At 45.4% G+C, this 16,165-nt stretch overlaps 1 protein-coding gene across 6 annotated transcripts in view; it reads left to right on the plus strand.

Moving 5' to 3' along the window:
* The window catches only part of DOCK7 (dedicator of cytokinesis 7), a 178,952-nt gene that overhangs the window by 126,748 nt on the left and 36,039 nt on the right, over nt 1–16,165 (plus strand). For all 6 annotated transcript variants that reach the window (XR_005010150.1, XR_005010151.1, XM_036753879.1 and 3 more), the window contains 9 exons: nt 330–425; nt 667–807; nt 908–1,021; nt 1,193–1,363; nt 5,190–5,329; nt 9,448–9,617; nt 10,904–11,058; nt 13,781–13,963; nt 14,080–14,215. Coding sequence is in view for 4 of the 6 variants with exons in the window: in XM_036753879.1 (XP_036609774.1) it covers nt 330–425; nt 667–807; nt 908–1,021; nt 1,193–1,363; nt 5,190–5,329; nt 9,448–9,617; nt 10,904–11,058; nt 13,781–13,963; nt 14,080–14,215 (1,306 nt within the window). In the remaining 2 variants the exon portion in view is untranslated. The remainder of the gene's footprint in view (nt 1–329; nt 426–666; nt 808–907; nt 1,022–1,192; nt 1,364–5,189; nt 5,330–9,447; nt 9,618–10,903; nt 11,059–13,780; nt 13,964–14,079; nt 14,216–16,165) is intronic.

Below are 16,165 nucleotides of genomic sequence, written 5' to 3' on the forward strand. Positions count from 1 at the left end.
ACAGACAAGAGTTTATACCGGTTCATTGCAAGTTCTGGTTTTTATTTGCCGGCACAATTTAAGGGCCTTTCCCATCTGGCCTTGTAAAACTCCATTTTATTCCAAGATGCCATGTAATGTCTTCGGCTGCCTGCACCCCATTGTCTTACATGGTCGCACAGTCGTTTTGTTAATGGACATCATCGCTGCATCCCCCAGACTGGTCATGTGCCTCCTCTTGCTTCTTTTCATCGTTTGCGTTGTATCTTCTGTCACAGTGCCGGCATTGCCCCCGAGCTCTGCCTGATGAGGCACGTGCCCTGTACTAACTCTGCCTTTCCTCCCGGCAGCTTTTCCACGAGGAGCTGGCTTTGCAGTGGGTCGTCTGCAGCGGCAGCGTCCGCGAGGCAGCTTTACAGCAGGCCTGGTTCTTCTTCGAGCTGATGGTGAGCAGGCTGCACTCGGGCTTCTCGCGGTGCTTCTTTGACGCCGATCTTTGGGCTTCCCATTCCTCCAGGGCAGATGGTTGGACAGTTGGGTTGGTCATTTACCAGGTCACAAGAAAATAGGAAATGTCCTCAGTTACTTCCAAAATTGGACAGTGTGAAAGAAAATAGCCCCAGAATTTGTAGCATTTGTAATTATTCATGATACGTGTTTGTGACTGGCAGTTCCCATTCTCTTCAGGTGAAAAGTATGGTGCACCATTTGTATTTTACTGATAAACTTGATGCTCCGAGGAAAAACCGCTTTCCAGAGCGCTTCATGGATGACATTGCTGCTCTCGTCAGCACGATCGCCAGCGACGTCGTTTCGCGGTTTCAGAAGGTGAGTATGACTTCGTGCTTTCTCTAAGCCGGCTCTCGGGGACGCCAAGCTTTTTAGGCAGTATCCTTTTAATTCTGTTTTCCCGTCTCCTGTTCTCTAGGACGCAGAAATGGTGGAAAGACTCAACATGAGCCTTGCCTTCTTCCTCAATGACTTGTTGTCCGTCATGGATCGAGGCTTCGTGTTCAGCCTCGTCAAGGCCTGCTACAAGCAGGTGAGGCACAACGGGCAGCTGTCTCTGGTGCTGGCCGGGAGTCAGAACAAGGAACGCCTCAGGAGCTGAGAGTGGGATGGCTCAGACCTGCACGCTCCCGAGCATCTCCTTTTCTCCCAGGGCACCTGGGCCCTTCTCCCACTGATCCTGCGGTTCTCTTTGGCCCACCAGGTGTCTTCAAAGCTTTACTCACTACCAAACCCCAGTCTCCTGGTGTCCTTGAGGTTGGACTTCCTGAGGGTCATTTGCAGCCACGAACATTATGTCACCCTAAACCTGCCCTGCAGCTTGCTCACCCCACCGGCCTCGCCATCCCCATCTGTTTCTTCTGCGACGTCTCAGGCAAGTGAAGGGGAGGAGGGAGTGGGCCAACAGGAGTCAGTCGGTGAGCCTACTGTGCACCAAGAGTCGTGCTGGGCACAAAGACAGACTAGGCAGTCTTGCCCGTGACAAGGTCCTGGGCTGGTGAGGAATCAGTGCATACACATGTAAGATAGGTGGAGGTATACGTGTATGTGTGCCAGTGAAGCATTTATTGAGTGCTTAATGCATCCCAAGTGCTGAGAGAAACCAGGCAGCCCCTGCCTTCCAGGAGGGGAAAGTTTGAGCTACAAACAGATAGAAATAAAGGTCCCCTGGTCCTTACTGCGCAGCCACAAAGCCAGCACTCAGGCCTCCTCTCCCATGTCACTTCCAGTGTCTCAGGTTGAACCAGGGCTTGGGTGACAGGACCTTTCCCTTCTGGGTCTCTCAGAGCGGTGGCTGCAGCCTGTGCGGGAGCAGTCCCCAGGCAGCCTCTCGGGGGCCACTTCCCAGGATGACGGCTGAGGCTCTAGGGTTCGGCGTCCTGGGCTGTCCTCATCAGGATGTGAGGTGGGGTAATAGTGGTCTGACTCACCTGGCCCACGTTGCCTCCTGCCTCTCCCTCAGGGAGCCCTGATGCTTCAGCTAGATAGTCGGCCTGCCCGTGCATAATGGCTGTCCCCTTGTCCCCAGGACCTGCTTTCCCAGATAATGACTATAAAGCATATGCTGAAAGCAGGACTATCGGTCTGGGGGTGGGGGTGGGGTACTGCCACCATCTGGACTCTCGTGCCCATCTGCCTGTTAGGAATGCACAGTTACACACACACACACATACACACACACACACACATACATACGCCCATATGTACACATATACATTACATTATGGAGAAGGATGTATCAGCCTCTTGGCTGATCAACACTGGTCTTCTGTGGGAGCCAGCACTTGATCTGACCTCTACAGGAAGCTCAAGGCTCTGGGGGTAGGGAGGAAGAGGAGGGAGGGCATGTTGTTGAAGGGCAGAAAGACCAGTGGACCTAGATGGGAAAACATGTGAAGAAGTAGAATCTCAAAAGACAGGAAGGGTTAAATGTCAGGTGGGCCTCCAAATATATCTGATCATGGAGGCAGTGGGGTTCCCTTGGACCTTAGTGAGTGGGGAGCAAAATGGCATCCTTTAGGAAGGTGACTTTGGCAGGTGCCTGTGGGGATGGGCCAGGTGAGAGGCAGTGAGGAATAAAACCAGGCTGGTTCAGGAAGAGTCCTGAAAAAAACAAAAGAAAAGTCAGGGCTGGAGAAAGCAAAAAAGAGAAAGGAATGGGAAAAAAAAAAAATTCGTGTTTGTTACCAAGAAGGAAACAGTGGTCCAGGCACATTAACTTCTAAATGCTGGTGGACCTTGGGCTGTCTCTGAAAGAGTTTTAGCATTCCCCAAATCAGAATTTCAAATGCCGTATGCATCCTAGAAAACTTGACTTGGAGATTTTGTTTAGAACTCATAGGGTCGTTATTGTAGAACTGTTAGATAATGATGTGGCCTTTACTGAGCATCCATGTTGGGACAGGATCCATGGTCTGCCTCCTACCTGCTGGTGCTGGCCACATCTCTGCTGGAACCCTCGTCTCTACTTAGATCTTTCTCTGATCACCTCAGCAATGACCATGGATGGGTTCAGTCCCCATCTTTCCGCAGCGCCTCCCACATCTGTGTATTGACTCCTGCTTTCTCTTCTGAGCCCCCACTCTCCCATCTCCTGCATCAGCTCTCCCAGTGGGATGATGTTCCGTAGGCATCCCACACTCCACACGTCCAAGATGGTACTTGGCGACTTCGCCGACGAAACCTGGCCCTCCTCTAGACGTCCTTATTTCTAATGGGGATACCACCTGTGTGCACTCCTCCCTTTGTGCAAACTCAGAGTCAGCCTTATCTCTTCCCTCGCTCTCTTTGATCCCAACATCTAGCAAGTTGCCGAGTGGCTTCTCCCATGCCTCCTCCATACACCTGCCAAAATAATCTCTTTAAAGCACAAATTTGGCTGTGCCATGGCCCTCCTCAAGAAGCTCCAATGGCTTACTGTGGCCTCAGAGTTAAAAAACAAACCCTTGTCAGACAGGCTGATTGCACATGACTCCCTTAAAGCACATGAGGGTCCCGCCAAACTGGCTTCTTTCTGTTTTCTGTGCTGGACATTCCATCTCCCATCTCTGCCATGGCGCCATCCCCTGTGAAGCGCCCCCCTGCCCCGGATACTAGCGCTCACTCTCTGTCCGCTCCAGTTATCCAGGATGTGTTTGTCTGGTTACATGCTGCATCTTCCCAGTCAAGTGCAAGCTCCTCGAACGAAGGGGTTGTTGTTTTTTTAAAACTGTCATCACGTCATCAGGACCTCAGAGTTCCTTGCACTCAGTAGGCACTTTAAAAATGTATTTTGGTACGTTTTTGGACATGGTCAATGTGAGGGTTTGTTTTGCTTGGCTGTGAATATTGGTTACAAGGATTTTTTTTCCCCACAATTGGGAAGGAATGGAAAAGAAAGAAGATATGCTTGTGGATTTTCTTAAAAAGGAAAAAATGTGCTGGGTCGGCTTTGCGTAGAATTTCCACACATTGCAGACCGCTGTCTTGGGAGAGGATCACTTTCATGATATTTCTTTGACTTGTCTAGTAAAGTGGCATTTTCTTTTCCAACTCTTTCTGCTAGCGGGTACGTGTCTGCTTTGTGGCTAAGCAGAAACAGCCGACCAAAGTTTTCTAGGATGCATACGATAATCTGAAATTCTGATTTCAGGAATGCTGGTTTCTGTGACTGTGTCTCCTAAGGCTGTATTGAGATTGCAAAAATAAACAGAAGATGACAGCTGCTCGGGGAATTGAGAAGGACTAATAATCTTGTTTTAATTATCTCAGCTATTTAGATTTTATGTGTGTAGGCGTGAATTGTTACAGTTTTTTTAATTCCTAAAAGAAGCAAGCTGTATTTAATTAATACACATAACTGAGCAGTATTAAAAAGGAAAAACTTGGAGAATTGTCATAAATTTCTATGTCCTCACTTAAATAAAAGTTAACATTATTTTATTATTATTTAATGTTTTTCTTTCATTAACTAAAATTAGACTATCATATAAATTCCCTGGCAAATCTTCATTTCAAGGGTCACCAGAACACAAACTAAATTTTAATTTTAATGAGGAATGCAGAGACGTCTACTTGTTGAAAATAGTAAATTCTTTATGACAGTTTTCTGTAGATGATGTGAAAACCCAGTCATTGAGTTACTCATGGGTTTCACTATCAGGAGCAATAATATGCTTATTAGAAATGAAAAAAAAGTTTACAAATGAGGTCACCTAAAATTCCTTGAAAAATTTCTAACCGTTTGCCAAGCAAAAGCCACCATGAGATTTCTTGATCTCTCCCTGCCACACTCTGAAGGGATCAGGAGGTGAACAAGCTTTTTAATGTGTGAGGTTCCCTTTAAACAGTTCACGATTTTTCTAGGAACAGTCTCGGGGGTTTACAAGTGTTCCTTTTGCTCTCTGAGGAAAATCAATAAGCAAATCTGGGAGAAAGGGAGTTTGGTATTTGTTTTTTGTGTGTATATTTACGTGTATCCTTCTATGTGTGTGAGAAGTTGCTCTTAAAAGAGTATTTTTTTTTAAAGTAAAAAATGTTCTCAACAAGAATAAAAGAAACTTGAAGATGGGTGGGGGTGAGCTCCAGGCCCCTTTACTTTTATTCACCCGGGAGCTAAAAAGTTTAAAGAAGAAACGAAGAGTTCTTCTCTCCCCTGACTAAGAGGGTCCCAGTTCTTCGGCTCAGCCGCTCTTACACAGCCTCTCTGGGTTTTTCCACAGAGCTCTGGATTTTCCACAAACGTCCAAGACCAGAAGACAGCAAACATGTTCGAGCTGTCGCTGCCTTTCCGCCAGCAGCATTACCTGGCGGGACTCGTGTTGACTGAGCTGGCAATCATTTTAGACCCTGATGCAGATGGGTGAGTAAGTCAGTCTTTGCCCAGCACAAAGGGTTTTGCAGCATGGGGCTGCAAAGCAGTGTCCTTCCTGTCTCTTTGTAGTCTGGAGCTGAGTTTGAATTCTGGTTCTGCTGCTGTGTGCCAGGCACGGGCCTAACCACTGAGAATACAAATAGAAGCAAAAAGGTCCCTGCCCTCAAAAATCTCCCACTCTAATGGGGGAACCTAAAGGGGAAGGAGTGGAAGCTTCCCATGTAGTGGGGCATGGCAGAGAGCCTCCAGAGAGTCTGAGGAGAAGCGGTAGAAAAATGAAGCCCTGGCAGGCCTGGGCACTTTCCCTAAATAGACGTTCTGGAAGGAGCTAATCAGAGGAAGGGGCCAGCAAGACAGCCGGAGTCCAAGGTGAGAAGCCAGGGGCAGAGGAGCCCTGTGGGGTTCTGAAGAGCCAGGAGCGGAGCCTGGAGAGAGAGTGCAGAGAGTTTTCTCACTTGAGTTTTGTCTCTGAAGCAGTATTAATCCTACCCTGCTGTTGGTGAAGACTGACCCCTCCCTCCATTCAGAATTCTTTTCAGGCCATAAAGAAGACTTGTTTCTTTTTGAAAAGGGTCATGTGTGTTCCTCAAGGGCTCTCATCTAGTGGAATGTCAGATGCCGGAACTTGATGGCGCATGGTGACAGCAGTCTGTATCGGCAGGAGCTCTTGTGCAGATGCTGAGATTCAGGGCGAACTAAACAGCTCCATACTGGAGCCACCGACGGGAGGGTGCCCCTTATCTGTTGAGATGCAAAGCACTGGGCTGAGCTCTCCCAACATGCCCCTCAAATCAAATTCTGGAATGGTGAGCCAACAAGAGGTCAAAGTAAGGCATTCTTCCAGCCAAAGATGAGATAAGAGGTCAGAATGAGAGATCTGTGATAGGGAAGAGGCTGGCCTGGAGCCCCAGTAGATGAAACACCAGTGGTGGAATTAGGTGGTAGAGACAGAAGCAACAGCAGCTTCCCGAGTTCTCAATTAAGAGACGATAAGGAGACCTGGCAGACGCTCAGAAAGAGGTTATAGGGTACCCTTGTGCTGGCCCTGGATGTAGGAGCAAATGCTGTTTGGCAACTCCATTGCCAGCACCACTTCTGGGCCATATTTCAAGGGCAGAGAGGAGGAACACCTTCAGTTAAGAGGGGGTGGAAGCCTTCAGGGGCAGCATCACTTCTAGCCCCAAGGAATCAGGGAACATGAGGGGCGTGACCACTTCTGGTTCCAAGGGAGAAGGAGCCCTGAGGAGCCGTATCAAATGTATCTTTGGGTATCAGGGACCCTTCCTGGGTAAGACCAAAACAGCAGTGACCTTGCCTCTTCACAGGCCATACCGCCTTGGAAGCACTGAAAACTTCCAAACCCCAAAATGTAGCTCTGAAACAGCAGTACAAAAAAGCCTGGAGCTTGAAATAGTGCCCCTCCACTCCCCACATCAAGAAATAGGGTGGGAAAATGAGCAAACAAACAAACAAAAAAAGAACCTGACCATGATAAGTTACTATAGTGATAGGGAAGATCAAAACACAAACTCATAAGAAGATAATGGGGTCAAAACATCTATAAGCAAAGCATCAAAGAAAAAATATAGAAAAATATGTGTCACAAGCCCAACAAGAATTCCTAGAAGAGTTAAAAAAAATTTTCAAAATCAGAGTTCTAGGGGGAAAAATTAGGTAAAGAAATGAAAGCAAAGGAAGAAAATTATGAAAAGACAGTACATTGGTAAAAGAGTGAAAAAAAATATCAGGGCAGCTAGGTGGCGCAGTGAGTAGAGCACTGGCCCTGGAATCAGGAGGACCTGAGTTCAAATCTAGCCTCAGACACTTGACACACTTACTAGCTGTGTGACCTTGGGCAAGTCACTTAACCCCAATTGCCCTGCCAAAAACAGAAAACAAAACCAAAAAAAAAAAAAGAGCCAAAAAAAATACTAAAAAACAAAAACTAAAGACAAAAAAAACCCCTTAAAAAACAGAATTGGCCAAATGGAAAAAGAGATACAAAAGCTCACTGAAGAAAGTAATACCTTAAAAATTAGAATTGGGCAAGCAGAAGCTATTGACTCCATGAGACATCAAGAAACAGTAAAACAAAGTCAAAGGAATGAAGAAATAGAAGAAAATTGAAATATCTCATTGGAAAAACAACTGACCTGGAAAATAGATTAAGGAGAAGTAATTTGAAGATTATTGGAATACCTGAAAGCCACGATCAGAGAAGGAGCCTAGACATTATATTTCAAAAAAAACTAATTGGAAAAATTAACAATTTCATCAGTCGGAGGATAGAAAAGAACCTCACGAAAATCGTCAGTGTTTCTACATACTACCAGAGAAATTTCATTTAAAATAACTGCAGACACGTAAAATACCTGGGAGTTTACCTGCCAAGACAAACCTTGGAATACATGAACACAGTTACAAAACACTTTTCATACAAATAAAGGCAGATCTAAACAAGTGGAGAAATGTTCATTGCTTGTGGTTAGGCCAAGCCAACATAATAAAAATGACATAACAGACTACCAAAGAATTATTTTATAGAGCCAGAAAAAATAGTAAAATTCATCTGAAAGAATGAAAGGTCCAGAATATCTACAGAATCAATGAAAAAATGTGAAGGAAGGTGGCCTAGCCATTCTAGATTTCAAATATTATTATAGTGTGGTAATCATCAAAACCATCTGGTATTGGCTAAGAAAGAGAGAGGTACATCACAGGAATAAATTAGTACACAATACACAATAGTAAATGACCCAGTAATCTAGGGGTTGATGAATCCATAGATCCAAACTTTTGGGGTAAGAACTCAACACTTGACAAAAAATTGCTGGGAAAACTGGAAAGTGGTTTGGCAAAAACTAGACACAGACCAACATCTCAAACCATATACCAAGATAAGGTTAAAATGGTTAAATGATTCAGATATAAAGGGTCATATCATAAGTAAATTAAGGGAACATGAAAAAATACACCAATCTGTGGATAAGAGAAGCATTTATGACCAAATGAGGGATAGAGGAAATTAAAAGAAGCAAAAAAGATAATTTTGATTACATAAAATTAAGAAACTTTTGCACAAAGAAAAGTAATACAGCAAAAATTAGAAGGAAAATAAGAAATTGGTTTAAAAAATTTGCAACAGGCTTTTCTGATAAAAGTCTCATTTTTCAAATATAAGAGTCATTCCCCAGCTGATAAATGGTCAGAGGATATGAATTGGCAGTTTTCAGAAGAAGAAATCAAAACTATCAATATTCATATAAAAAATGCTCTAAACCATTACTGGTTACAGAAATGTAAATTAAAACAACTCTGAGATGCTACGTCACATCCATCAGACTGGCTAACGTGACAGAAAAGGAAAATGATAAACATTGGAGGAGATAAGGAAAAATTAGGACACTAATGCACTGTTGGTAGAATTGTGAACTGATCCAGCCATTCTGGAAAGCAATTTGGAACTATGCCCAAAGGACTATAAAATTATACATACCTTTTGACCCAGCCCTACCACTACTAGATCTTATCCCAAAGGGATCAAAGAAAGGGGAAAAGAACCCCTTTGTACAAAAATATTTATAGCAGCTCTTTTTGTGGTAGCAAAAAAATTTGAAATTGAGGGGATGCCGGTCAATTGAAGAATGACTGACCTAGTTGTGATATAAGATTGTAATGGAACACTCTTGCGCTGTAAGTGAAGGCCTGGGCTAGGCCTTGTTCCCTGAGTTAAGCAGATGGAGCCATTCTAGGTTAATGTGATGAAGCCTGTGAGGTAGAGACATCTCTGAAACTCCCTTCCATCGGAATGTTTTCTTCCTTTTTCAGATCACAGGCCAGCCCTTGTCATAAGCACCTGCTGCAAATAACCTGGAGCTCAATGCCCTCATTATAGTTTTTCTTCTAATTTTTTTTTAAATGGGCCTATTTTCATTCTGTCTTGGAAACGCTTTATAAGAGTGAGTGTGAATATATGTGTATGTGGAATGTTAGCTAGGGGAAAATAGTCTTGCTCCTGGCCTTTCTAATAGGCTTCTGTTAAGAAGTATTGTTTGTTTTCCAGATGGCCGCTAATCTCTGTGCCCTCCCTTCCCTTTCTTCAATAGTTTGTTTGGATTGCATAAGAAGGTCATCAACATGGTACACAACTTGCTGTCCAGCCATGACTCAGACCCGAGGTACTCTGACCCCCAGGTAAAGGCCCGGGTGGCCATGCTCTACCTGCCTTTGATCGGCATCATCATGGAAACTGTGCCCCAGCTGTACGATTTCACAGGTACCCGTCACGTGGAAGACTGTCAGGGTGTGCGTGTTGCCACCTGGTTCTGAAATTCAGCCTTTCTGTTCTGTGGTCCATTAACCTGTTATTACTTGGTGGTGAAGCTGCTCAGTTAAGCTTTTCACTCGAGGTTGGGCTTTGCAGTTTAGGAAGGTCATGGAGGTGTGAACACGTATGCCCAAGTGGAGAGTTTGGAGGTGGTTTTTCACACTCTACGAAGAGTCTTCACTTTAGAATGAACAATTTCTTTAAAAGATCCCATCTGAAATCCCCTTTTGTATTTAGCACTTCAGAAGGCATATATTTGTGTCACCTCAAGAAAATCTGAAAGAAAAATGACCCTGGTCATCAGGCCTCTCAGGTTTGACATTGAGCCCTACAAAATAGCCAAGTATAATTGGTATTCTTTGCTTCTGATCCTGGCATTAAATGGTACCCAGAAAAGCAGCTCTTTGCAAGGCTCATTCCTACTTTGAAGACAGAACCGTTTGTTTTACAAGAACTCTGAGTGTTCCTGCTTTTATCAGGTGATGCATTAAATGGTACCCAGAAAAGCAGCTCTTTGCAAGGCTCATTCCTACTTTGAAGACAGAACCGTTTGTTTTACAAGAATTCTGAGTGTTCCTGCTTTTATCAGGTGATTCCCACTGCCTGCCCTCACTGGCCCTGAGAGGAGGCTTGGCATCATCTGTGGAGAGCCAGGGTCAGAGTCAGGAGCCCTGGTTTAGCTCCCTGCCTTTGTGAGCCTGGGCACAGCTGCTTTGTCGGTGGAGGGGGCGGGTGGGGGCGTCTTCACCCACCCAGAGCTCCCAACACCAGGAAAATCACTGGTCCGGACCAAAAAGGCCAAGCAAAACCCTCAGAGACTTGTGAAGAGAAATGGAGATGGTGTCCAGGGTTTTGCCAGCTGAAAAACTATGTAAATGCCAGCATTTGTTGTGGTTGCAGTGTTTCAGGATGACAAAGTTGTATTTAAATGAGAGCAGTGCCCCTTGGGGCCTGAATTCCCACTGGGGCATTCTGACCACCAGACAGGACTCCCTTCCCCTAAGAGAGAGAATTCTCCTTTACTCTCCCTGCAAATTTCCTTTTTTCCTCAGTAATTTTAGCTTTGAAGATGAGGCTCCCATAGTAATTAATTCACGCTATGTTCTGTAGAGAAGTAACGCCCAGGGTCAGCACTCAGCATTGACGAGAATGGCATTTAAAGTGGCAGCAGAAGTGAGGAAGAGGAGGAAACAAGAACTTACATGTGGTATTTATTTCTTTTGGACTCTCTCCAGAGACTCACAATCAGCGAGGACGGCCGAGCTGCGTGGCAATGGAAGATTATGAGAGCGAGGGTGGAAATATGATAAGCCAGACGGTGGCCATGGCGATCGCCGGCGCGCCGGTCCCCCAGCTTGCGAGGCCCAGCAGTTTTCTGCTCACTTCTTCGGTATAAAAACATCCTGGGAGCTTCTCTTGTGGAAATAGCAGTGTCCAGAGGGAGAGTACAGCCCCCGCCGAGTGGTAGAGATGCTCGGGGGGGGGGGGGGTGGGGGGGGGGTGGCCTGGTGATTGAAACCTGAGGTTTGATACTCTCCAGGCCTGCTTTCACTCATTTATTAGCTGAAAATACTTTTTTAGGGCCTAGTCTTTATCAGCTTTGAGATTTTTTTGTCTGAGTGAGGGAAGTATGACAATTATCCTTTCAGTTGTATATAGAAATAACTTTTTATGTTTAAAAAAAGGATATATTCACTCTAGGCAGTGTTTTCACCTACTCTTAAAAAGAGGGCTAAAGCAAATTTTTAAACTGTTTTTCCCTTTAGAGAAAATACAGTAATATTTACTAAAATTAACATGTTCTGTGGGAGCTGCCCTGGTGTTGGTCACACTTTTGCCACTTGGGCCTTTGCACGTTTCAGCAGTGCTCGTCCGTTGGTGTTGTGAGGTCTGAGAGCGTGAGCAGCGCAGAGTGCACATGCCGTGTGTTCAGGCTGCAGGGAAGCTGCGCGATGCAACACGGGCAAGCACGCCAGAAATGCCTCAGATTCATCACACGATTCATTTTTAATTAATTTTTGGCGATGGAGCATTCAGAAACCCTTTATTTTTGCCAGATTTTTCATGACCTCATATGGGGCTGTGACCCACATTTTAAGAAGTGCTGGTGGGCACTATGCCAAGTGTCAGCAATGCAGAAGTGAAAAACCATCTCTCATGTCAAGAAATCTAAGAGGGAAGATGTGGCATATGATCAAAGAAGCATGATCCGAGATGTGAGAGGCCTGGACCAGAGGAAGAATCCAGACCAAATGCTCTCATGTGTGACATAGTGCTCATAATGGGGAGGGGACAGGGGGAGAAAAATGTTTAAGAAACATTAAAAATACACAGGAGAAAATTCAAAGGGCAGCAAGTCAAGCAGAAAGGTTCTGTTTGCTCAGGTGAAATTCAATACATACTTTCTTTTGAAAAAACTGTGGGTTAGAAGCTTATGGTTCCTCTCTTCTATTCTTTGTATATTAAAATGTTCATTTTTTTGGTTAGATTTGTAGTAAAAAAGATAAGAAGAAAAAGATAAAAGAAGCTCATGGTTTCTCTGTTCTATTCTTTGTATGTTAAAATGTTCATTTTTTGGTTAGATTTGTAATAAAAAAGATAAAAGTCATGAGAGATTTTTCACTTTATACTTTGAAAGAAGCCAGAGAAAGATGAAAATAAACCTGTGTCTGATGTCCTTAAGTAGTATAAGACTGGAGAGAGAAAACTAAAGAGATCCCCAAAGCTTTGCCCAGACACCAACGAAGCTTTCCAAGTCCAGTTAGAGCTGCCGCAGAGGCAGCACTCAACTTAAATGGAAAATCTGTAGGTAAGACAGTTGTTTGGGAGTCAGAGTATATTTCCCTTTACAGCTGTGCTGCCGCTCTGCGGGTGGTGATTAGATCGATCCAGCCACAGACACCCCTGTAATGCTGAACAGATGAGCTGTGGACATGGCCCATGTACAGTGATGCGGTGATCTCTGTGAAATGCTGCCTCCTGGCTCGGGGCAGAATAACCAGCTTTTACGACTGTATAAAAGCAGCTTTGAGAGATCATCCTTCATTGTGTTTCCTTGAGTCTGGAAGGAAGAAGGGCCTCAATTTTTACGAAGGGGCAGTTTAACCTGAAGGCAAGAGTAGATTCCGATGTTCCAAACTGTCTGATAGTCGAGTACAAGCCAAAGGTTGTGATGAGAGAAGTGTCTGAGGTAGGGACCATTGCCTGTAGGAATCAGGGCTTCTTTCTCTCATTCTCTCTCTCTCCTTTTTTTTTTTTTTTTTGGCAAGGCATTCAGGGTTAAGTGACTTGCCCAAGGTCACACAGCTAAGTGTCTGAGGCTGGATTTGAACTCAGGTCCTCCTGACTCCAGGGCTGGTGCTCTGTCCACTGCCATCTAGCTGCCCCTTTTTTTTTTCCTATGTGTGTAAGGGGGCTCCTTTGCCTTTACTCCATTCTCTTTTGCTCCTGGATGATGTGTCATATTTATTAGATATTTGTTCATTTCTTGTTTTTTTCATTCACTTTCCAACTATTACGAATTGTTGCCACAGACTGCCTTAAAGAAAGAAAACAAGGCTCAAACCTAATATACTTACATTCTGAAATGCGTATCGCAAACCTACGTTGTTTCTCCCTTGTGTGACCTTTCATAGGGACATGAAATCCATGGGCCCAAGCCCCTTTGAAAGACTAATATATTATGTTTCTATATAAATCATATGATTTTTCAAAGTTCGTCATACATAGTAGTTTGGGACATAGGAGATGGAGTGCTGGTGTCGGTGTCCAGAAGATCTGGCTTTGCGTACTGCCTCTGATACCAGCTGTGTGATCCTGGGGAGGTCACTGACTCCCCCACTGCCATTTTGTATTTCAGTTTCTGACTCTATGATCTGATGATACTCCAGGGCCATCAGGCAGCTCTCCAAGAACATAAGTTATATAAGAACATAGGTCACCATCTGTGGTTGGCAGGGAAGATCCCACCCAGAGAGTTTCCCTATTGATGAAATCACAGGACCTGATTGTATTTGTATTAATGTACTTAACTAATCAGAACTTAATTTGGGAAAAGAAAACAGCAAGCTGCCACTATGATCATGGTCTGTTCCGTTTCTCATTGCTTTCAGACGGGCCGACAGCACTCCATGTTTTCAGCAGAATCGAGCAGGAGCCTTCTCATCTGCCTGCTATGGGTCCTCAAGAATGCCGATGAGACGGTCCTGCAGAAGTGGTTCACTGACCTCTCGGTCCTGCAGCTCAACCGACTGCTGGATCTTCTCTACCTCTGCGTGTCTTGCTTTGAGTACAAAGTAGGTGGGGATCGTGCTGTTCTGGGCTCTTTACACGAGGAGGAGGGAGATGGGGAGGAAGAGTGGGAGGAAGAGGAGGAGGAGCATATCCCTGTCATGTTGTGTTTCCATTTTAGGGGAAGAAAGTCTTTGAGAGGATGAATAGTTTGACCTTTAAGAAATCAAAAGACATGAGAGCCAAGCTTGAAGAAGCCATTCTTGGAAGCATTGGAGCCAGGCAAGAAATGGTGCGTCGCAGCCGAGGGCAGCTCGGTAGGTAGCCCTGAGCTCCCCCTGTGGGGGAGGGTCTGTACTCTGGGTTAGGTGAGCATCTCGGGGGGTGTGGCTGGTGTACACACACATCCTGAGGGTGTTTGCAAAGTATCTCTGTTGAATGTTCACCTTTCCACAGTAGCTTAGATTGGAACCTTGGACTGAAGCAAAAGGAAGCTCATTTATTGCAAACATAAAACTATTAGTATGTATAGTTGTTATGAATGAATGAAAAAGCATTTCTTGCGTGCTGACTGTGTCAGGGACAGTGCTGAGTGCTGGGGATAAAATAGGAAAAGCAAGGCAGAAAAAAGGCTCAGACTGGGGAAAACAACCCAATTCTGCTTCAGGACAGACGGACGGCCTTGGTGGGTCAGGTGGCGAGGCCTAGGGCCTCCGTCTCCCTGGAAGGAGTGGAGTTGATGGTGCCCGTCTTCCTGTAGCTGTGGGCCCCTCAATAGTCAAGGGTAGGGGCGGAGAGGGATGTTGGCGCCCTGGGGTGGCAGGCCTTCCCTGTACACGGCCATGCCAGATAGGGAAGAACTCCCCCAGGCTACGTCGATGTGAGGGCAATGATAGGGGCTGGGTGCTATTAGTAAAGAAGAGCCCTAGGGAGAAACTTTTTGTGATTTTATGACCTCATTTAGGGTTTTCTTGGCAAAGATACCAGAAGGGTTTGCCGTGTCCTTCTCCAGATACTTTGACAGATGAGGAAGCTGAAGAAAACAGGGTTCAGTGACTTGCCCAGGGTCATACAGCTAGGAAGTATCTGAGATGGGATTCGAATTCCAGGAGATGAGTCTTCCTGACTCTAGGCCCCCATGCTCTGTGCACTATGGTGCCACCTGGTTGACCAGTGGAGAATAGAAATTCTATAGAAATTCAGATTATTGTCCTTTTTTGATAAGTATCCATATATGTACATATATGCCCCCCCCACCCCAGCAGACTCCCCTGGCTCTCTGCCACCTCTGGCATCCACAGACCTGGTTCACCCCTTTTGGTTGCCGTGTTTGTCTTACTGCCCTCCATGCACCAGTCTGTCCTGCTAATGGTCCTTCTTCTTGTGTTCATACCCAGCACCCCATCCACGTGCCCCAGGTCTGGCACATGCCCCTCCCTTACTGCCACCTCCTCCAAGCCCTCATTCTCACCCAGATTTAGCTCCAGCACCACGTGCCAGACGAGGCCTTTTCTGACCCACGCGGCTTGCCCCCCCTCTCCCACGTCCTGTATTTATTTTGTACGTGATACAGATAAGTGTGTATAATACCAATTTATGTGTCCTGGTCGTCTCCTGAGAGAAGACGACTATTTTTGTTTTGAACTCCCAGTGCATTGCACAGAGGTTGGCACATCATAGGTCTTCATAAATGCCTACTGATTAGATTGATTGGCATGTAGATTTCTTTGGCTGGCTTTTTTTCTTAGTATTGGCAACTTCCAGAATTTTTCCTTGTGCATTTTTCTGCTGGATTCGGCTCTTCTGATATTTTTCCCCTTAGATCTTTGATCCAGTCTTTCAAATTTTCTGCCTTATCGCTTCCCCAGTCTGCCCCCACCAAACACAGTGCTTGCATCTTCTCATTGAAGTGACTTTTCTCTCCTAGCAAGGGAACAAAAACCTGAGCTCATCCCCCTCCTCAGTTTGTTGCATGGACAGATTCCTTGCTTGTGGACTGGCTCCCCCCACACCCATCAGAAGATGCTCCGATCCTTTCTGGGGAAGAAGCCAAAGCTGTTGGCGGTGATTGCTTGGGAAGCCTAAAGCCCACCCCCCCCCATATCTCCCAAGACCCAGCCTTCACCTGGAGTGGTACATGGGGAGCCCCTCCTTCGTGCCAGCACTGAGCACTGTGTTAGTGCTAGAAAAGACCAGTAAATTAGATAGGGTCCCTTTGCTCATGGATCTCAGTCCACTGGGATGGTGTGACTGCTCCCCAAAAAACT

The sequence above is a fragment of the Trichosurus vulpecula genome, chromosome 4 (genome assembly GCF_011100635.1).
Source record: "Trichosurus vulpecula isolate mTriVul1 chromosome 4, mTriVul1.pri, whole genome shotgun sequence".
NCBI classification, from domain to species: Eukaryota; Metazoa; Chordata; class Mammalia; order Diprotodontia; family Phalangeridae; genus Trichosurus; species Trichosurus vulpecula.